Here is a 22,199-nt window from a genome sequence, read left to right as displayed (position 1 = left end):
CATTATGCAAGAAATCACATGTACACTTTCTCACCTGTCTCTCTTTCACACGCATATATGCCACACCTGTCCAGTGCCCCTCATTAGGTCACATCATCTGAACCACAGGCACTCTGGCACAGACTAGGTCACAGTGGAAGCAAAACAACTGTATCTCATGGGTCTGAATACTGTCTTCAATTTTTTTCAGTTGGAGCTGTCTGCAAGCCCAGCTACTTGCGGTGTGCTTGCAGCAGGTTCACTGCAATGCCTCCATCCAAGGGAGCTAGGTGGTTCATAGAATTGGTAATGGGTCAAGGAGCCTTTTGCATCTGGGCTGTTAGTTCATATTGAACCTACATCAGCACTCCCTACATGTCACCAGGGTCTAACATGCCAGGAGGTCAACTTCCTAGGGGATGTGTCTATATCACAAAACTCTGGGCCCTAATTTTCACACCTGCCGGCTATCTAAGCAGATATGAATGGAGTGAATTGTCACTGGGATTGAGCCACCCTCCCATGATTAGAGCTGGTCAAGTTGGAAGCAGATTGATGGAGTGCAATGAAGATGCCTGGACTGCTTTTGTACATCTCATACCAAGTCCTGTGAGTACACAGATGACAACTTCCAGGGTTGTGACAGCAACAGTAAATTAAACAAAAAAATAACCGAGAACAGAAGTCTGGCTATACGTGCTCTGACAGCTGAGAACAAATCAACTGAAATGTCAGGAACATAAACACTAAAGGCTCATTCAAAAATATTGTGGCTTTGAAAGACTGGCATAGAAAGGAAAAAGGTGAGCATGGAGTGGACACTTTCCTGTTGTCTGTATCTTTCTGTAGCCAAAACTGTAGATAGTTTAAGCCAATTCAAGCTGCTATGGCTTCACTGAGGCTGAAAATCAGAAGAGTGAAGTTCAGGAATTGCTTTCTAATAGGACAAGTGGGGCCAAACAAGTTAACTAGTCTTAAGAAAGAACTTGATACATTCCTGAATGGGATGATACAATATGGCTGCTTGCAATAGCAGGGGGCTGGTTTTGACACTCCAAGCTTGGTTTCCAATCCTATGTACCTGGGTTGCAATGGTGTAACCCAAAATTCTGCACCAGGAGTGATGTCTATTAACATGTTTTTCAATTATCTTAAAAAGGGGGAGAATTCATAGATAAAACAATTTAGGTAAGAGGAGAGAAGACTGCAAAGAACCTAATTAAGATAGGGGACTGGGTGGTATGCTGGCAGATTAAAGTCATAGTTGACAAGTGCAAGGTAATGCACAGCAAAAGAATAAATTGAATTGCTCTTGTGCATTGCCAGGTTCTCAATTAATTCTAATGCTAATTGAATAATTGCACTTTAAAAGGAGTTATTAACAGCTCAGTGTCAAACTGGGGGGAAGAAGGGTTTCCAAAGTGTTTGTCTGGGGTCCGGAACAGTTCAGTATCTTCATTAATGACCTGGAGGATGGCAATGAATACACACCTAGTAACTCTACAGATGACACCAGCTGTGTGGGGTAACAGATACTTTAGAGGCCAAAACTAAGATTCAGAAAGACCTTAATACATTGGGGAAAATGGTCAGAAATAAGAAAGATGAAACTCAGTAAGGACAAGTACAAAGCACTGCACTTAAGAAGGAACAATCAACTAAATAAATACAAAACGAGAAGTTTCTGGCAAGGCTGCAGAACTGCTAGAAATGACCTGAGGTTAGCACTGTGGGGGCCAAACTTTTGGGGAGATCTGCCACAAATTAGCACCACACACTCCCCAAGTGCTATTGTGATCTCTTTCCCTGCCCAATCTGCTGCTCAGTTTTTGGCTCCCTATCTGCCCCTGTGCTGCCTGTCCCCTCCCTGGTCTGCTGCATGCCACACACACAAGCTTCCTGAGCCACTTGTGACACCCATGCCACAGGATGGCTACTCAAAGCTGAATCCAAGTCAACAATGATCCAGTGGCAGAACAAGCTAATAGCATACTGGGAGATATCAATACAAGTGTCACACATGAATAATTAGAAGTGCTTCTTCCACTCTATTCAGTGATGGTGAGATCCCAGTGGAGTCCTGGGTCCAATTTCAAGCATCACACCTGAAGACATAGACAGACTGAAAAGTATCTAGTAGAGAGCAACAAAAATGTTCAGAGGTCTGGAATGCATGGCATATGAGGACAGGTTGAAAGAACTGGGCTTGTATAGTGTAGAGAAGATGGGATTTCATAACAGTCTTCAAAAACAAAAAGGAATGGTAATAAATGATGTCAGTAAGCTCATTTTCTGTGTCCAAATGGGAAGGGTAAGAAGTAAATGGCAACAGGGGAGATTTAGGTTAGATAGCGGGAAGAATTTTGTTAGTATGTGGGTGGTTAGGAACCGGAACAGAGTGCCTAGGTGGGCTGTGGAATCTCCCACATTGGAAGTTTTCAAGTATAGGTTAGATAAGCATTTGCCTGGGGTGGCTTAGGCATGGATGATCCTGCCTTGAGCTGGGATTCAGATCTGATGACCTCTTGAGATCCCTTTCAGGCCTACTTTGTTATGATTCTGTTTCAGAAGAAAGACATTGATGTCAGTACAGACAGTTCAATGAAAATCCCTGCTCAACACACAGCAGCTGTTGGATGATGAGCAACAGGGTACAATACACAAGCAATATGCTAGATAATAAACCTGAAGACATTATAAAGCTGTAGGGATTTTATATCCATGGCATGCCATCTCCTGCAATACTTAGTTCAGTTTTAATCACACTTCTTCTATAAAGATTCTAGAGACAAGAGGGGGCGACAAAAAGGACCAGCGCTGAAAGAAGACTGAAAGCAACAGGGCTGTTTTGTTTTGACATAAGATGAGTAAGAAGGTACATAATGTACATGATACAGAGGAATGAACTGTAAAAATTGTGTGCTTCTATTTACCGTTTTTGATATTAGAAAAACAAAGTAATGCTCATTAACCTGAAATGTATCAAATTAAAAAATATTAATATAATAAATAGCAATTTTTGGAATTCCTGTAAATCAACCTGTGAGTTATTAGATCTACCATAAGAACTTCATATAGATAATGGCAGCATCTATGGTTAAGATATATATAGAGGGATAGAAGTCTGCACGGCCAGGGCACAAGCAAACAAATTAGGAAGAGGGTGGCAATTAGGAAGAAATTATCCATTTAGAGGCTTCTTCTTCTGAAGCACCGGTTCCTGGACTGCATGAATCATGGGTCTGATCTGATATGACCACTCCTATATCCTAAAAAAACAAAGGGTTGAATGAAACATTGCCCAACACTAGGAGAAACATAATACACTGGTACCACCTGGTGTTTCTACAGCAGACTGCAGGTTTCCCTCAGCCTGAGCACTTTCCAGGAACCCATCCTGAGAATCCTTTCAGCCTGCCTGCAGAGCTGCTATATGCAAAACTGCCTGTACCATAGCTGTTGGCAGCCTCCGAGCAAGATGATAGAACGCAGAGAACATGATTAGCTACTATCCCATACCCAGTATGAAGCAAGCTACCCTTTTTCTCCCCTCTTCCCTCCTTTTTATGGACCACCTGGAACAGATATGAACAGCAATATAAACTCCTACTTTGCAAAATGCCTGAAGTGACTACATGAACTGAAGAACAGGTCTTAGGGGAGTTTTCTCCACACAACTCTTTAGCTGCATTGCAATATAACTTTAAACTTTTAATTCTGGGTAGGCCACACGTTCCACCTGAAAACATTACTGAACATTCTGTTTTATGATGCAGTAGTAGATTTGCAAAAGACCCTCCTGATATAGCACTATGGAAAGGGTTGGACTTTGCCTTGCTGGAAAACGGACTAAGGTCACCTTACAAGGGTGTCTCAGTTCTTGGATGCCCAGCTCCAGACACCTTGGAACAGGTTTTCATTCAGAGGTGCTGAACAGGTCTATATAATGTTAGTGGACCAATAGCATTTCTGAAAATCAGGACCTTGCTGCCTTGAATTGGGCATCTAAAAGTATAGGTGCTGCAGGTTAGTGCATCCTTTGCCAATGCCTGGTTTCCCTTCTTGTATCATATTCAGACACATGTAATCCAGGTGGCGGCCCAATAGTTGCCAGGCTATAGGAGACACAGGGAGCGTAGATCAGCCAGATCTGCAGCAGGCATGTAATTCTTAAATTCCTAAAAATGCCCTGCAATTGGCATTTGTGAAATCATTTGTTTTCACCAAGCTCATGCTGCTGTGCAGCCCGGCTTCTTCCTCTGCTGGAATGATGTGTGAAGTCACGACTGAGGGCTTATAATATCACTGGAATGACTGTAAAGCAACACATTCAGTATAAAGCTTGACTCAGAGCAGTAGAGGCCAACCTTTTTGGCAGGTGTGCCACAGATTAGCCTTGCACCCTCCTCAAGTCCCATGGCAATCCCCTCCCTCTGCCAGATCTGCTGTTCTGCTTTCTGCTTCTTCCCCCATGCTCCCTGTCTAATCACCTGTTCCACTTTCTTGCCTGTGCTCCCTGCCTCCTGCCCTCCTTGCTGCTGTGCCGCCTGTCCACTTCCTGACCATTGTGTGCCACATATAGAGGCTGCTTGTGCCACAGTTGCCTCCCCACCTAGACGATTCACAAAAATGGAAGACAGGGTGCTGAGAGGGGTGGGGGTAGAAATGGGATGGGAAGACAAAGGGCCAGATGTTGAATCCCTTATTTATGTTGAGTAGTATCTTTCTCCTCAGATAGTGCCATATATGTCATTGAAGCTACTTATGGGGCAGGCTACCAGATTCTGCTGGAGAACGTGTAATAGTATTATGACAGTACTAGTTGCAGCAAACTGAAAACCAAACCGAGAGGAAAAGCCATGTTTAGCTCCACCATGTGTAATGTTAAAACCCTATTTAATGCAAAAGCCTGACATGTGAAAAGGAGATGGCTCTCTTTGTTAAAGATTCAACATGCAACTTGCTGCTGAAGTCTTGGAAACTCCTCCCCACCCCAACTTCCGATTTTCTGAGGGAATCCTCTAGAGCAGCAGTCCTCAACCAGAGTGCCACAGCATCCTATATGGTGCCTTGAGACCCTTCCGAGGGTGTTGCGGGATGCTGTACAATGTTAGCGCTGGTAGCTGAACAAACATGATTATTCCCAAGATAAACTCAGAGATTTCAAATGGGAATTCAGAGTGTTAAAACAGTCTGAGCTGTTGTGATCTTTCTTTGCAACAGAAGAATTGCCTGGCATTTTTCTGAAGTCAAAAAACAAGTGAAAACTAAGAGATGGCATTTTCCAGGGGATGTCTTGAGTCTGTTGAGGGATACCTCAAGTCAAACCACAGTTGAGAATCACTATTCTAGCCCAAGCAGAGGAGTCAGGATGTGCTAATTCTGATAGTACCCAAAATAAAGATCAGGGAAACAGAACTTTGAAAAATATGTTAGGACTTCTTCATATCCCATAGAGAGGAAAGACGGTACAAACACATTCTCCAAGTGACCTAACAGATATGGGAGAAAAGAAAGAAAGAAAGATTCTGTGGAAAGGATATTAGTAGAATGCAAAAGAAGAGGGAGAAAGTGTTTGTGAGAACAGGAATGAGTGTGCAGGAGAGAGGCCTCCCTTCCCCCTACCGCTGAGCCCACACCAGTTCCCAGAGTAACCTGAAGGCTGGATTCAGTGAATAGAGGCCAGCAGGCAGACTGTACCATTCTGGCTTTCAGCAGGGGAAGGTGAGAGCTAACAGAGGCACATGCTGCACTGAGAATACCAGTTCCATCCTAAATCCCCTCCCGAGAGAGACCATCATCTCCAAGCCCTGGAAAGAATCTTAGCCCAAGGAATAACCAAAAAAGTGTGTAGCTTCTAGAGCGCAGGAGTGCTTTAAGGTTAGTGGGTGCTTTTAAGTTACTCAAACTTTGTCTGTTCTTGCTAGCCCCAGCCCCTAGCTACCATTTCCCCCCAACCCACCTTCCCCTCACTCCACCCCCAAGTTGTAAAGGGCTGGAAGGCATGGGAGTCCACGCATGGAGAAAGGAGATGCCCCCTGGAGATCTAGAGTAAGTGAGAGCCAGGGGAAGAGATGCAACTGCCTGGGATTGTCCTGGAAACACACCAGCAGCTGCAGGAGCAGGCGGGGGGAAACCAACCAACTGATGATCTGCACTAAGTCTGAAGAAGTGCTCGGCAGCCTGTGGTACTGGGGTTACACAGCTCTTCCTGGGGACAGCTTCTAAGGAAAAGGTCAGTGCAGTGAATTCCTTTTCATCAAGACACCTTCTCTCCTGCTCCCACTCTTAAAAGGCTCACTGTTGGGGATGGGATCTGGTCTGGGATGGTCCTGAAATAAGGTTATTGCAGCCAGACTTGGTGTATTCATGGTCACTATCCTGTTCTCCTGTTTAAGATATCCCAGTGTGGGAGGGCTAGACCTGCATGAATGGCTAAGTAGTCAAAAAGCCCCAAGGTGAATCAGTTCCATCTTTGCAGGTTAGTATAAACTGCATAGAATTGGACTAATAAACCAGTGAAGCATTCACTTTTGATTCCAGAAATGTTGCCACATGCCTGCAGTGGCTCAGGGCAGAAGGGGGTGGGGTGGGGTTGGGGGGCGCTAGAGCATGCAGCTTGGTGCTGGAGCAGACAGCTTGGGCCAAAGCTAGCCAACCCACCTTGGAGGGTGGGGGGTGTTGCAGGGGAGGTGCATCCTTGGATTCTGGGGGACTGTGAGCTAACTTGAATCCAGAGGGGATCTGGGACAGAAGTTCAACAAACTGATTTAACCTAAATCAGTTAAGTCTGTTACTACATCCATTCAGATTTATCTTAAGCTGGTTTTGGCCATTTTGAAAGTGGTTTATGTGCACTGAACTTCTGTTCTGTTACAGATTTGAATCAGTTTTCGACCACTTATACCAGTTTAGAGGCAATTTATTTCCCTAGTCCTTAGGTTTGTCGGGAAGACAGTGGGGCAGCCAAATGCAGTTGATTATGATCGGCTCCAGTTGAGTAATCAGTACCAACACATTTAGTTTCCTAAAACTTTGTGCTTGTTAGTTCCAGACTCAAACATGACATTTTCCTCCCTTCTCCAGGTAGGTGATGGGTTTTGCATATTAAGAAACATGGGTTTGCTGCAGAAGGCATCACCAATTTTGTGAGATGATGGGAAGGGAAAGAACGAAGGCCCCTTTGCAGCAATGTGACACAACAGCAGAAGGCACCAGAAATAACTGCCTCGTAAAAAATTGGATGTGGTGGTGAGACTGCAAGAAAAACAACCATAAAGCCACTATCTTCAAGAAGATAAAGTTGCTATTTTCGAAAAGTGGCTTTATCTTAAAAAAACGGCTTGATGCCCACCTTGCTGGGGTCATCTGACCCCAGCAGTCTTTCCTGTCCAAGTGCAGGGAGGCTTGACCCGATGATCTTGTAAGTACCCTTCTAGCCCCTAACATCTATGAATCTATACATAAAAAAGCAAAGAACTAGCCCAAGTCAAATACCTGCTATTTAATGAGATGGAGGAGAGAGAGCAGTGTTCTTACTTAGTTCAGAAATTATATTTTTCTTCTTTTGTTGTGAAAATGTTGCACAGTAAAACCCTTGGGTCACTTTCCCAGCCTTCAGCTGCAGATCCCAAAACATGATCCCAGGTCCAAATCATAGACATAGCAGACCTGTGCCAGTCACTTCACACTATGTGAAATTGAACAGGGATGGCGTTTCCTTTGGCTGCTGGCAGACAGATTGTTCTGCAATCGGCCTTTCATTAACACTGCTGGATTTCTCTACCTAATTGTGCCTGCTGTGTTAGCCTCACAGACTAGCAACTGTGGAGCATAAGGGTATGCTGAAGGCAAAGCTGTGGGTAATGGGTTATCCAGGATGGTTAAAAATATTGTTAGGCAAATCATTTGTTAACACGCTTAAAGAAATAATTCATCAAATTAATTTCATGAAGTCTGTAAATAATATATTTGACCCACTATTTTTTTAAAATGATTTGTCTTCTCTGGTTGTACATATGATTGAACTGAAGCCGTGTCAAATTCAAATGGATACTTGCGATTTCTTCCCTGCTATTCATTCAGCTCTAGTAAGAATTTCCAGCTGCAACCTTGGTTGGATTTCTTGATATAAAGTTGCAATATAGTCCTGCAATTAAGTGAGGAAGGGCTTTGATTTGGTGCTGCAGCACAATTTTTTTTTTCTTAAGATGGGGGTAGGAGTCTGTGTGGAAGAGGTTCTCGTTCCTTCTTTGACATGCAGGGTCATGGCATTTCTCATCACCAGCTCTATATGGGTACACCAGAGCCATGTTAGAAACAAACAAGGGATTACCAAATGTAAGCGAATAAAGGAAGAAATGAGATAAGGAAAGGATCTTAGAGAGAGTGCAGGAATGTTTTTGTCAGACCTTTGTGCCTGTTTTAGTTTAGGTTTTGTATTATTTCCTGTCCTAGGAATCCAACAATGAAAATTAAAGTGGGGCATCTCAGTAGTGGAAAAAATATTATAAAATTATTATAAAATACGTGCACAAAGTGAGCTGATTTATAAGAGAGCTTCCACTATTTGGGTCAGTCCTGGAGGGCCAAATTCAGTCTTAGTTTCACAATGCAATTGTGAAATAGCTTCACTGAAGTGGTCACAAGGCTACTCACTGGTAGTAACCAAGAGTGGAATTTGGAGCGCAGAGGCTAGCATAAGTGATTTATATCTGCAATATCCTTAGTTTATTCTGAGCTCCATAATGGAGCTCTTTAAAGACCTGAAAAATCAAAAGAGAATCACAGAAAGCAGGAACATGGATACATTGCTAAGGATGAAAACAAAATAATAAACAAAATAATACAGGGACAACATTAGAAAGACTAAAGAACAGAATGAGTTACAACCAGCAAGGGACATAAAAGGCAATAAGGGAAGATTACTTTTTACCATCTTTAATTTTCCCTGAGCCTGAGGAAGGGCACGGCTGCCCAAAAGCTTGCAAAGATATTTTTGGGGGATTTCTTAGTTGGTCTAATAAAAGGTATCATCTCTGAACCAAGAGTTCTAGAGTTTTGCATTTCTTAGAAGAGAAAGAAAGCTCATGGAAAATATAGGTGCATTACGTAACTGGCAAGGGGAATAAATTATGTATGACAGAGAGAAAGCTGAAGTGTATTTTTCACTTTAGTTTTTACCAAAAGGTTAACAGTAGCCAAATGGTTAACACAATTTCAACAACAAAGGGGTAGATATGCATACCAGACTAGGAAAAGAACAGGTTAAAAAACCAGTAAGGCCCAAGGAAATCTACCTAGAGTGCTTAAGGAACTAGTCAAAGATGCCTCTAAATTACTTACTATCTTTGAAAACACATGGAAGGGTGAGACCACAAGATACTCTGCTGAGCAGACTAGGGAAATATAATCTATTTGAAATTACTCTAAATTGGGGACACAACTGTTGTAAAGCCATACTCAGAGAAGCTATCAGTGGTTTCACTGTCATTCTGGGAGGACATATTAAGTGGAGTTGTGAAGAGATATGTTTTAGAGCTGACTCTTCAATATTTTCTTTAACTATGTGAAGGAGCAAATAGAGAATGCACTTATACAATCTGCAGATGACACTGAACCAGGAGTGTTTTAAGCCTTTTGCAGGACAGGATTAGACTTCAAAATTACCTTCATGAACTGAAAAAATGAACTACATTTTGTAAGAGAAGTTAAGGGGGAAATATAAAAAGGGGAATAACAGGTTAGGCAACAGCACTGCAAAAAGGACCTTCATGAATCAACTAAATAGGAGTCAATAATAATGATGTTCCTGCAATAACCTGATTATTAGGAGTATCATATATGTGACACAGGAAGTAATTGATAGATGACCTTTTGAGACCTGTTTCAACCTACCATTTCTGAGTCTTCTGAATAACAGCTGTTCTAATCCCAGTACTGGTTACCCCAAGCATTCAGAATTCACGAATCAACCCCTCCCATAATTATAAGATTGGTTTAAAACCCGATATTTTAAAATCTAGTATATTTTAGGCTTCTGTTTTCATTGCTTCTGGCTTATGAACCTCTGGGGTGCTTCTGAATTCACATGTTCAAGCCTGCCTTTGCAAAGATGACAGCTAAGAATTTACTTATTTAAAAAAAAAAGCCTGAGCCCTGTACAGCCTTTGATAATGCATCTCTGAAAATGATACAGATACCCATCTGACTGGGTCAATGAGAAAAAAATGACTCACAGCCCCCTTCCTTCCTAAGCCAGATGACAATGGAATTGCCATAAAGGCAATGTGAAGAGTGCCTTGTGTCCCTTGTGTCCCTCTGGTATCCAGGTTGTAGCCATATTGATCTAGAGGCAAAAGCAATCAGAACCCATGGTAGAGGTGATACCTTTTATTAGACCAATTAGATTTTTGCAAATAAAGGGGTTTTTTTTGCAAAAATCTTGTTGGTCTAATAAAAGATATCACCTCTACCATGAGTTCTGATTCCCTGTGTCCCTCTGAGGCATTCTCTGACAGTAGCACTGGTGTTCTCCAAGGCTAGAGACAGACATTCAAAAAGCCCAAGCGTAAATTGATTCAATTTTTGCAGGTTAGTCTAACCTGGCTAGGCTAAACCAGTTTGTAACTACAGGTTAGGGACAGGTTGGTCTAATAAAAGATATCACCTCTACCATGAGTTCTGATTCCCTGTGTCCCTCTGAGGCATTCTCTGACAGTAGCACTGGTGTTCTCCAAGGCTAGAGACAGACATTCAAAAAGCCCAAGCGTAAATTGATTCAATTTTTGCAGGTTAGTCTAACCTGGCTAGGCTAAACCAGTTTGTAACTACAGGTTAGGGACAGACTGGTTTAACCCTGTAACAGAACAGATGTTCAGTGCACCTAAACCAGTTTGAAAATGGCTGAAACAAGTTTGAGATAAACCTGGTTGAATGTAGTATCAGACTTAACTAATTTGGGTCAAACCAGTTTATGCAATGTCTGTCCCAGCCTCTTTGCTGGTTGAAGATAAACCAGACTCCCCCAGCATCCCCGCATGCATCTTTGGGCTGGGTGGGGCTCTCTGCTCCACAGCAGGGCTGGCCCTTCCCCTCTGCTCCCTTGCTGGAGCTTGGCAGAGACTGCAGGCATCTGCCTGGCTTCTCCTCACTAAGCAGGGATTATTCCCCCAACCCTCTGCCTTATACCTCTCAGCATTAGCTAGGAGACCACATGCTGGCTACAGTCTGTGCTGTAGCAGAGACAAAGGCAGACAGGCTTTTTAGAGGTAATCAATAGGTAGCTTAATGTCTTTCCTTGGAAACCTATTTAAGAAGAGCTTGAACTAATGGAGAGGTTTGTTTTCTTAATGGTTGATTAACACTGAGTTAGGGGTGATAAACAGTTCCTGCTGGGCCACTCAGGATGGGGCCTGGCTATGCCTCGCCCCCAGCTCAGCCTGTGGAAGGGAAGGGAGGGCTGCTCTAGCACCCCTCAGGTTCTAGCCTGAGCCACTGCAGGCATGTGCCTGCATTTCATCAGTCCAGAGGGGATGTCTGTACAGTTACAAACCAGTTTATAGTTTCATAGTTGGTAGGGTCGGAAGGGACCTGAACAGATCATCTAGTCCGCCCCCCTGCCATGGGCAGGAAAGAATGCTTGGGTCAGACGACCCCAGCAAGGTGCCTATCTAGCCTCCTTTTGAAGACCCTCAGGGTAGGAGTGAGCATCACTTTCCTTGGAAGTTGGTTCCAGATCCTAGCTGCCCTAACTGTGAAGTAGTGCTTCCTGATATCTAGCCTGAATCTACTCTCCTAGCCTGGTTAGATTAATCTGCAAAGATTGAATCAATTCAGGCTCGGGTTCTCTGAATATCTGTCCCTAGCCACAGACATCCCAGAAATGCAGACACATGCCTGCAGTGGCTCAGGCTAGAAGCCCGGGGGGTGGCAGAGCAGCCCTCCCTTCTATTCCACAATTCTGAGCTGAGGGGGCGTGGCCAGGGCCAGGAAAGACAATCTGACTAGGGAGGGGGATCCCCCTGCCTCTGACCAGCTCAGCAGGGAATTGATAGCACAGTGTTTATCAGCCCATTAAGAAAACAACAGAGGGATATTACCAGCTACTTATTGATTCTGCTTTTGTCCTGTCTGCCACAGCATGGACTGTAGCCAGCATGTGGTCTACTAGCCAATGCTGTGTGCCTGTGTAAGGCAGAGGGTATGGGGCAATCCCTGCTTAGAGGGCAGGGAAAGACCAGAAGCCAGGCAAATGCCCGCAGTCTCTGCCAGAGCTCCAGCCAAGGAGCAGAGGGGAGGGGAGGGGCAGCTCTGCTGTGGAACAGAGAGCCCCACCCAGCCCAGAGAGCATGCCAGGATGCTGGGAGACTCTGATTTAACTTAAACCAGCAAAGAGTCTGGGACAGACATTGATTGAATAAACCGGTTCAACGCAAATCAGTCAAGTCTGATACTACATTCAACCAGGTTTATCTCAAACTGGTTTCGACCATTTTCAAACTGGTTTATGTGCACTAAATATCTGTTCTGTGACAGGTTTAAACCAGTTTCTGATCACTTAAACCAGTTTATGTATAATGTCTGTCCCTAGCCTAATGCACTACAGTAACTATCTTTGCATTCTCCTATGCCTGAGGAAGAGTGTGTATGCCTAAAAACTTGGAAATAAAGAGAATTTTTTTTTTGCAACTGTCTAGTTGATCTAATAAAAAATATTGCCTTTTGCACACTGACTTCTTGTATTCTACAGCAACTCAACTTCCTGGATGAGGAAAGTAATCTTTGTTAAATTTACACTGGCTTTCATTCAGAGTTAAAGTTGCAGCAATGCAGCTTACATGTATGGCTACTAGGTCTGTGTGAAATGGCAGTGTTCCATTTCAACTAGTGTTTTGACATTTTGATGGAACAGCGTTGCATTTCAAATTCTGTTTCAATTTGAAACAGCTGTTCCATTTTGTTCCGTTGAAACAGGTTTGCAATGGCGAAACTGTTTTGACATTTCGCCCATATGATATAACAAAACTCATGTCACGTGTATTCGTTAAGCCACAGCGGGGTCAAAACTGCAGGCATGCTAGCCCTTGCTGAGGCCACAAAGCGTGTCAAGTTTCAAGGAGATAGGTGCAGGGGTTTGGGGGAATCTGTACCTCAAGCTGCAGACAAGCAAAACTCATGACATGGGTGACACTGCATGTGTGTTAAGGCACAGCAGGGTGAAAACTGCAGGCATGATAGCCCCTGTTGAGGCCACAACTCCTGCCAGCTGTCAAGGAGATAGGTGCAAGGGTTCTGGGGCCCTGCACCCCTAGCTGCTGACAAGCAAAACTTGTGACATGGGTGCTTGTGCTAGCTAGCTATTGTGTTACACAATCAATCATGATTCACTCAGGGACCAGCTCAATACACAGTAGCTAATGAGGATAATGAGTTAATGAGCAAGGATTAACACCTACAAAACCACAAGACTAAGGAGAGAAAAGAATCAATACAGAGCCAGGAACTGCTTCTGCCCCAAGACAGAGACAGTCAGTTGCACAAGCACCCGTTTTGCTTTCAAGAATTTGGGGTTCAGTTTCCCCCAAACCCCTGCACCTATCTCCTTGAAACTTGACACGCTTTGTGGCCTCAGCAAGGGCTAGCATGCCTGCAGTTTTGACCCCGCTGTGGCTTAACGAATACACGTGACATGAGTTTTGCTTTCAAATTTTGGGGTGCAGTTTCCCTGAACCCCCTGCACATATCTCCTTGAAACTTGGCAGGCTTCACACCCTCAGAAGGGGCTACCATTACTGCAAGTTCATCCAAATCAGGCCAGAAATGACAAAGTTATAGGCTGTTTTGTCCTTCTCCATTATAGCCTATGGGTGAACCGTCGAAATAGCGTTGAAACGGCGAAACGTTTTGACTTGCCTCATTTTGTTTCGAGGCTGTTTTGACTATATCTGTTCTGTTTCAAGTTTGCTGTTTTGACCTTGAAACGGGTCGAAACAGCGTCAAAACAGAACTGGCGGCAAAATTTTGCACAGCCCTAGTGGCTACAAAACTGCAAATGCAACCGTTACATTGGAGTTGATGCCCTCCTGATTGACAGCACTGCTGTCCTACAACTGTTAAAAAGTACATTTCTCCCTAGCCTTACATACAGCTCCTTCCACTGCAGCAGGGCAGCTTTGGGACCTGCAGAGGATGCTGCCTCTTCCCTGGTGCGTGGAAGGCAATTTCTCTTTCTGAAAGAATTGTGAATAAACTTCTTTCATGAGCAGCACTTCCAGAGGGGATGGGAAGAGCAGAGCCTGAAACAAAAGTGAGCATGTCTTTACAAACCTGGAAAACACAGCCTGTGGGTGGGAGGAGGGGCTGCCTTGCGACATAGATCTGAGCTCACATTTAGCGAGATAAATGGAGATCCAGGAGTGCTGTGAATGAGGGGAACGAGGGCTTGATACAGCATCACAGAGGGACTGAATTACAGCAGTGTATACTGAATCTCAGGTGTGTCCATTTAGTGTATGCTCTTTGTCATACTGAACAGATGCTGTCAGCCACAGATATTTTAGGGGCTGCCTGGCTAAGCCAGTAATGACACCATGTTAAAGATTGCAAAGGAACAACACAACATGATTATTTACCGAGTGTGTGCATGTGTGTAAAATGTTGCCCGTTTTTATTAATAGATGTGTCTGAAATGTACAGACACGTAAGAAATTGGCCTCCTGAATGTGTTTAAAATGTGCTTTACAACTGCCTGTTTGCCGTTCTAGTACCTCAATCATTTTCATGGTAAATATTTTGCAACTGTTAATTCCTCTTGGCAGAAATACATAGAAGACTTTTCCCCCCAAATTGTGGTCTTGTTGGTGCCAGGATATGTACGCATTCATATGCTTCAGGATGTATTTAACATATCAGGTGCAGGGTTTATATTGAAAATGATGATGGTGACAAGTAAAAAGGACCTCTCTCACACTTTTTTCTGCTTCCAGAGGGACAGAAAGTTAACTTCTTGGTTGGATAAGACTTCTACAGACTTCTGTAGCCTATACCATGACTGGTACAACAGTGTAAAGCTCAAGCTCCTATAGAAACCGACTCTTTAATATTAACTTGGTATAAAAATGAAGGCTACATGTGGGCAGCTCACTTTGTATAAGTAGCCCTTTGTACTTTACTAAATTCAGCTCTCAAGTGATTTGTTACAAGTCTCTCAACTAGCTTAATTGAGAGTTTTTGCATTATCAGTGAAATCACTAGTAGGCTTTGACAGTCACTAGTTTGTAAGTTAAGTCTAGCCTGTGAATCAGATTTTGGCCCTGCTATGGCTGCTTTGACTTTCTCCGGCAATGCAAAGCAAACATAGTGCTGTCTGAGGTGGCTGCAAAGGATTCCACCTACTTGAAGATGATCTGAATGATACAAGACTGCTTTACATCAGTGGTTCTCAATCATTTGGGACTCAAGGCACCCTTAATTAAAGTTGAGGTAACCCTCCATAATTTGTGTGAATAGAATTACACCCCATTTAAAAAACTAATTTAATTATTACAATCTTGCGGAGGGGCTGGGCAGGGAAAGGGAGATGAGTCGCAAATGGAGCCTGAGCCTGCCCTTACCTGCCTACCTCTTCACATCTCCTGAGACACCCCTCAGAGGATCTTGTGGTACCCCAGGTTGAGAATCACTGCTGTGGATACTGCTACACTCATTTATAGAAGGACTTCATCATAAGGATGTAGCTGGAAAAATTTGTATGGGCTGGCTAAGGTTTAAAAACACTGCGACTGAGGAAGGGAATGTTCAGAATAACAAGTATGACAAGGAGGGCTCTAAGTACAGAGAGAAAACAAGCTAGTAGGTCTGTAGCAAAAGCTAGTAGGTCTGTAGCTAATGTGCTGAACTGGGACTGAGATCTTTCTCAACTCCCTCCCCTGCCACAGATTTACCATGTGATCTCAGGCAAGTTACTTAATCTTTCTGCTTCACAGGTGTAAAGTAGAAATAACGACACTTTGTTGTCTGTCTTAATCATTTTAGACAGAGCTGGGAGTGATGACTATATAGGGTGCCTGACACTTCCTGTCATAAGACCTTGTTTTTACTTTAACTGTGTGGGTTGAAGTTTTCTGGGTCAAGGCTTTGACCCAGGCTGATTTTTTCTTTTCTTTCTTTTTTTGGGGGGAGGTAATATGTCAGTCCAAACAGCTGAGTCATGTCCAAGAACAAAGCTGGGGGGGTGGAGGGTAGATAATTTTTTTGCGATTTCTCAGCTGGTCTAATAAAAGGTATCATCTCTGAACCAAGAGTTTTAGAGTTTTGCATTTCTTTTTGTCTGAGACCAACATGGCTACCAAGTACATTCTTGGGAGGGAAATACATGTTTTCCATGTTGAGAATTCTTAAGATCCTCCCTTGAAAGGCTGTAGCCTCCCCTCCTCCATTCTTTGGGAACTAGGATCTAAGTGGTGGTTCTGCCTTTTGCCTTCTCCACAAAACCTGCTCAAATTGGGCCAAGTTTTAATCCTGTGTAAAAATCACAGGTTCCTCATGCTCAGTAGAAATCTGATAAATTGCCTAGAGTCCATCTGCACTGGACATGCTCTGCCCCAGGGCTGAGCATGTCCTTCCATGCAACTGCAGCTCAAGACTGCTGCAAGCAGTACTGGGCTAGGGCTTTAGAAGAATGTGTTCTTTTCTTTTCTGTTATTTCAATAAGGTGGGAGCAGACTGGGAGTGGCAAGGGGACCACTGCCTCATTCAGTGTACAGGACAGACCTGCTCTGGGCATGTGTCAGGATTGTGTAGTTAAGAAGAACTGTCATCTCTTACTGCAGAAGTTGTCAGGTCTATAGGCATCTTATATTCATCATATTCATTTAACATAGTGGCTTAGTATGTAATTTAGATGGTGAACCATGCAGACAGTGACTGTCTTTTATGTGGATATAGCACCCAGCATTGTGGAGAGCCAACATGTACTGGGGCTTTTGAAGGGTACTGTAATATTTAATCACATGTATACATAATAATTTTAGAAATTACTTAGCTGACCTGTCTCCTATCCATTTCCTAAAGTGGAAAGGAAACATACTACAAGTTAAATGACTATCTAAGCAATCTGTGTGAAAGCCATGGGAGTGCAGCGAATGCCGATAAAATGATGATTGCAAAAATCAAACCCTAACTGTCCTGTGATGCTTTAGGAAGGAGTTAGTCAGCATTCACAAAAATGCCTGGCTTTCTCTATAAGGTTGGCTTCCTTCTTCCCTTTTCCTGAATATAAGAACAAGAAATCAGTCTCATTTCTACATCTGAAAGAAATGACTCCACAAATAATCTCTTCCACAGCAGGTTACAGGCCATAGCTATTAAAAGAGCTTACTCTTAAAAAGGAAAAAAAAAATCCTCTACCTGCCACTGCAGGACCCTGCCCTGCTGTGGACCAATCTACTGACCCTTTAATACTCTCCCTCCTCACTGGCTTCTCTGCAGGAAGGTGAAGTGTAATTAAGCTTTAACTCCAGTACCCGCTCTTAGGTTGGAAAGTTCCCTGAGAACAAGAGAAGAGGGGGCAAGTCTATAATGGTATATCAACGCTGGCTGGGCACCGGAATTTGGCAGTATTTCCACAGCACTGCGTCTGCAAGCAGGGATGCTGCCTGCATTGGTTGTCACTTGCTTTGGAGACAGCCAGGAGCGAGATGACTGAATGGAACCTTGCAGGCAGTCATGTGACAGATTTTATTTAACAGAGAATGGAAAAGCAGTTCCTTTTGTGCCCTGATTAACATAGGGTTGATTTCAGCAAGAACTCTTCTTGGAAACATGCTTTAGTAATGGAATTTAGATCATCAGTCTCAGGAGACTTTGCTGAAAAACCAATGCCTGGTCTGCACTGAATCAATCTGAGTCAACAGAATATAACACACAGATGAATTCCCCTTACTGGTGTGGTCAGGAAGTTATTCTTTACCCCTGCAAAACTTCTGATGAAAACTTAATTTTGATTTTTTTTGTGGATAGTTACTGTTTCTTTTTGAAGGGGATTTACCCCTCCCCTCCCATCAATAAATACAATTTGAGAAAATTTCTGATGTATCCAAAAATTCTGTTACAAATATTTTAATGAAAGCATTTTCACGGACTCACAGACTTATACTTCCTTACTGAGCTCCACACATAGGTATTCCTTAGTAATATCAGCACTAGGGAAGTGGCATATGGGGGGGCTGCAGTGAGGGTGCATTTTGCCTTGCAGCAGGCAGGTTATATGCAGATATACAGCATACCCTTTTATCATGTATTCCTTTTAACAGTTTTTCTCTTTTACAGCAGGTGCTTACTTTAGGACAAGGGTATCAAAGAGATGGCATGTGGAGACACATCATTCAACTCTCAAGGAGGCCAGTCTGGAATGCCTCCCCCCACCCAAATCGTGTATCCAGTGCCCTCTCTGGCTAGTCCAGGACATGAGCCACACATGGCCACAGCTCCAGCTGGTCCAGGGCAAGCACCACATGTGATGTGGGTCCTGTAGCGGGCACTGCATGCAGTGTGGTCCCAGACTGGCCAAAGTGGGTGCTGGATCTGGCATAGAGGGAACATCTACCCCAGACCAGCTGGAGTGGGTGCCATGTGTGGCACAGTCCTGGACTGGCTGAAGGAAGTGCTGCGGGTGCTGGATCTGATATGAGGGGGGAAGAGATGGGGGTCTGCGGGTCAGATCTGGCCCATGGGATTGGCCCTGCACCACTCATTTCGCCTGTGGACCAGTCCCATGCCACTCATCTGGCCCATGGGGCCAGAGGAGTTTGACACTCCTGGTTTAAGGCATAGAACTTTTAATAGATCTATGCTATGATCTATTAAGTTTAGGGCTCTTTTGGGGTACCCTGGGAAAACAGATCCATAGCCTTGCAGCTTATACTTACTTTCTGGAGAGTCCTACTTTCCGACTGTATCAGCCAGAGTAATTTGTTTTATTAAAAAAGAATAAAGAGCCACACAACTTGCTTGAGGGTAGCAGAGTTAGGAGTTGAGTGCTAAGAGGTGCATATTCCACTAGGCTGACAGACTCCATGGAAATTCAGTTACCCTCTCATTTCCTGGGACAGCAAAAAAATCTCTAAATCATTTGGGGGTCAATTTTAGTTTGGTAAAAGATGCTGTGTTGACAGCCCAATAGATGGAAGTCCTCTCTTTATCCATAGGACACCTACAACACAACTTCTCCGCTCACTGTCCTGCAAACTTCTTGTAGCCTCGATATGGACAGGCTACCCCTACAGATGACAGCATCATTCTGTCTCTAATTTCATTCCTTGCTGATGGTAGCCACATGGATACCAACTGACATAAGTTAGCCATTTTCTAGGTAAATCCGCCCTCCTAATCTTACAGGGGCCACCAAACAGCCTATAGATAAACTCACTTTATTTTTGTTTATGTTGTGCTTTGCAGGAAAGATGAACACAGAAGAAGCTGGGAATGAGACCTCTCCAACTCTAAGTATTCTTGAATTCATAGCTACTGCAACTAACTCGGTCCCACTGAGCTCTGGGCCCCCAGTGGAGAAGTCAGACCCTCTGCCTATCATCATTGTACTCATCTGCATCTTCCTTCTCCTGGCCACCTGTCTTATCTTTGTTACTCTTTGCAAACCAGCGGCACTGGACCAGTCCCGCTATGGACCACATGAGTGCATGCCCTACCACCCAGAGGATGCCAGCGAACCACAGCTGAGGCTCTGGAAGCGGCTGGGCTCCCTGAGGCGTTCCATAAACAGCTTCCGACGGAGCCAGCCTGTCTCCCAGCATCATCGGACCTGTCCAAGAAGGCCACCAGCTGCCCAGGACTGGGACTTCATGGAGTCCACTAAAATGTGATGCTGCTGTTCCTCTACAATTCTGCTTCAGAAACCAGTGCACCTCCCAATATCTCAAATCATTTACTACTATCAATAAGATCTCAAATCATCCAAAAACACTTGGAAGACTAGAAAGGAAGCAGCCTTTGGATTCTCATAACTGACAGCATAGGAGCATGACATTTTGTAACACCCAGATGGATCCAAACAGGGCTAACGGGGACTTTTCCTGGGGCCCTTTAACCTGGTACTAGACACCAGCAGTGACATATGACCAGCAGTACTGGCTTAGGGAAGTGTTTGACTGACGCATCACTAATTCTTAAATTTCTGCTTGGAAAGTGTCCCCTGCTGTTAACATGTCTTTGTTTATCCAAGTTTTGGTAGTTTGAAGTCTTTAGTCCATCCCTTTTATAATAAAGCATGTTCATGCTGATGTTAAAATATCTGACTCTCTTCAGAAACCTTAGTCAATAAAACTCCTAGTTCAGAGAGAAGAGGAACTCCCAAAGGTTTTGCCAAGGACAGAAAGACTTCACACGCTTCTACTTATGAAGAAGCAAAAGTTTCTTTCCAGCCAGGTGTGGGACTGTGGCTTAACTGCAGAGAACTGTTCCCTTAACTTTAACCCAGGATAGGTGGAGGGAAACAGATGCAGTTCAAGGCACTGTATTTAGCTTGCAAGGAGGTAGGAGTCGGAAGAAATGCCTTGCAGGTGTTGTTAGGTTTAGATTCTCCCTTCAGATGTTTGGCTAAACAGCTGATCCAGGAGTGAAATTTGAGCTGCCAAAAGTTTATTTTCCACTACAGTGTCACCCCACAGCAATCTTAACCCCCTCAATGCTGTGACAGGTCGCTGCCACACTGAGTGGCACATGATCATGATGCTGTGCTATTAATGTGGACATTTTATGGGAAAGAGTGATGTCCTGTGAGCACTGCTTACAAAATAGGCATGTTCTTTTAAAATAAGGATGTGGAGCATCCCAAGCACTGTTGGGCTCTGAAGGGAGTCCTCTCTGTTATTCCCAAGGTGAAGGGCTCCTAGGTACTTATGAGTGAGGAGATAAATGGAAAACTAATAGTGCTCGACAGGTCTATCTCTGGGTCACTGAGCATATGAAGCTTTGCTAAACCCACCTACATTTAACTAATACAATATTTTTTAGTTCTTTTGTATTTTTTTCTCTTTTAAATAAGCAGTAGCCTTTAATTCTAGTACGAAAAGCTGAATACCTGCTCTTATAAGAATCCCTACTGGGGTTCTGGGGAGTTTCTACCACTGGGCTCCAGGGGATCCTTTGCCTTTTAACTGTTAACAGTGACCCCTTTCTAGGAAATGCTGAGAAGTAGGGTTTGAGGATGGGTGGAAGGGGAGCTGAGATTTTTTTTTACTTCAGATTCACAAACATGTCTGGAGGTGTTGCTTCCAGGTCTGAAATGGGGAGAGATCCAGTAGACACCTGTAAGAAGCTGTTGTAGGCAGTTCAGATGCTGCTGCTTAATTTCTTTTGGAAAACGCTGGCTAAGTCATGCAGGGCATCTTTTTACACATGCTTCAGGATGTGGAGGAGAAAGAAACAGAGCTCTGCTGTTCTAATCAAAATGCCCACAGCATCACGTGTACTCAGTGTCTTGCACTTCAAAATGCTGGCAAGGGGGTGCTTTAACTAAAGCTCGCCCCTGAAATGTGGAGATGTGACACCAAGGTTGCTGGAGTATTCTAAACTAGTCACAGCAGACTTGATTGAGTCTGCTGTGGCAGGGCACTTGGGATGCCTGCCTCTTCAAGAGATCAGGTAGCCTGCGAAGCTGCTGGCAGGTGCGGACCAGGGCTAATTGATCTAAGAAGCCTAGTGAGAGGCTGAGAGGGTGGGACCAGCAAGTGTCCAGGGGCCTAGTGAGAGGCTAAGCGAAAGAGAACAATGAGGATGCCATCTGCGAGGCATGGGGCATGGTGTAGAGGAGGAACTGAGCCATGCAATTAGCCCATAAGGCAGGGACCACAGTGCACCTGGTGGTCATTTGACAGTAATTTGGGAAACCCTGGGGCAGCCTCCATAATAATAATAAACATCACGGTGACAGAAGGGGTGATTGTCCAGAAAGTAAGGGTTGCAGGGACTCCAGGGGTTTCACAGCCATGCTTGGAGAAGCATTCTGCCACCTGTGCTAATTAGAATGCATTGGAGCAGGCTTTGGGCAAGTGTATAGGTGATCACAACATCTAAACAAGTGACTTGGGCTAACAGCCAGAATCTCACCACATAACAAATGCTGGCCCCTCAAGTGGGTGACCGAAGCTAGGTATACTACACAAACTGTAAATGGTGTATCTGAAACTCTGTATTCCTCT

The 22,199-nt window shown here is 44.0% G+C and overlaps 2 protein-coding genes across 2 annotated transcripts in view; one reads left to right on the top strand and one right to left on the bottom strand.

Annotated features, from left to right (window-relative positions):
• Positions 1-22,199, bottom strand: part of CDH23 (cadherin related 23) — a 569,738-nt gene that overhangs the window by 114,095 nt on the left and 433,444 nt on the right. The gene's annotated exons all lie outside the window — the stretch shown is intronic.
• Positions 6,102-20,238, top strand: CUNH10orf105 (chromosome unknown C10orf105 homolog). The gene is made up of 2 exons (XM_006023143.2): positions 6,102-6,214; positions 19,438-20,238. The coding sequence occupies exon 2, from the start codon at positions 19,443-19,445 to the stop codon at positions 19,860-19,862; it is 420 nt and encodes a 139-aa protein (XP_006023205.1). The 5' UTR covers positions 6,102-6,214; positions 19,438-19,442; the 3' UTR covers positions 19,863-20,238.

The sequence above is a fragment of the Alligator sinensis genome, unplaced genomic scaffold, assembly GCF_000455745.1.
Source record: "Alligator sinensis unplaced genomic scaffold, ASM45574v1 scaffold546_1, whole genome shotgun sequence".
In the NCBI taxonomy this organism is placed as follows: Eukaryota; Metazoa; Chordata; order Crocodylia; family Alligatoridae; genus Alligator; species Alligator sinensis.
This window is presented reverse-complemented; position numbering and strand designations above follow the sequence as displayed.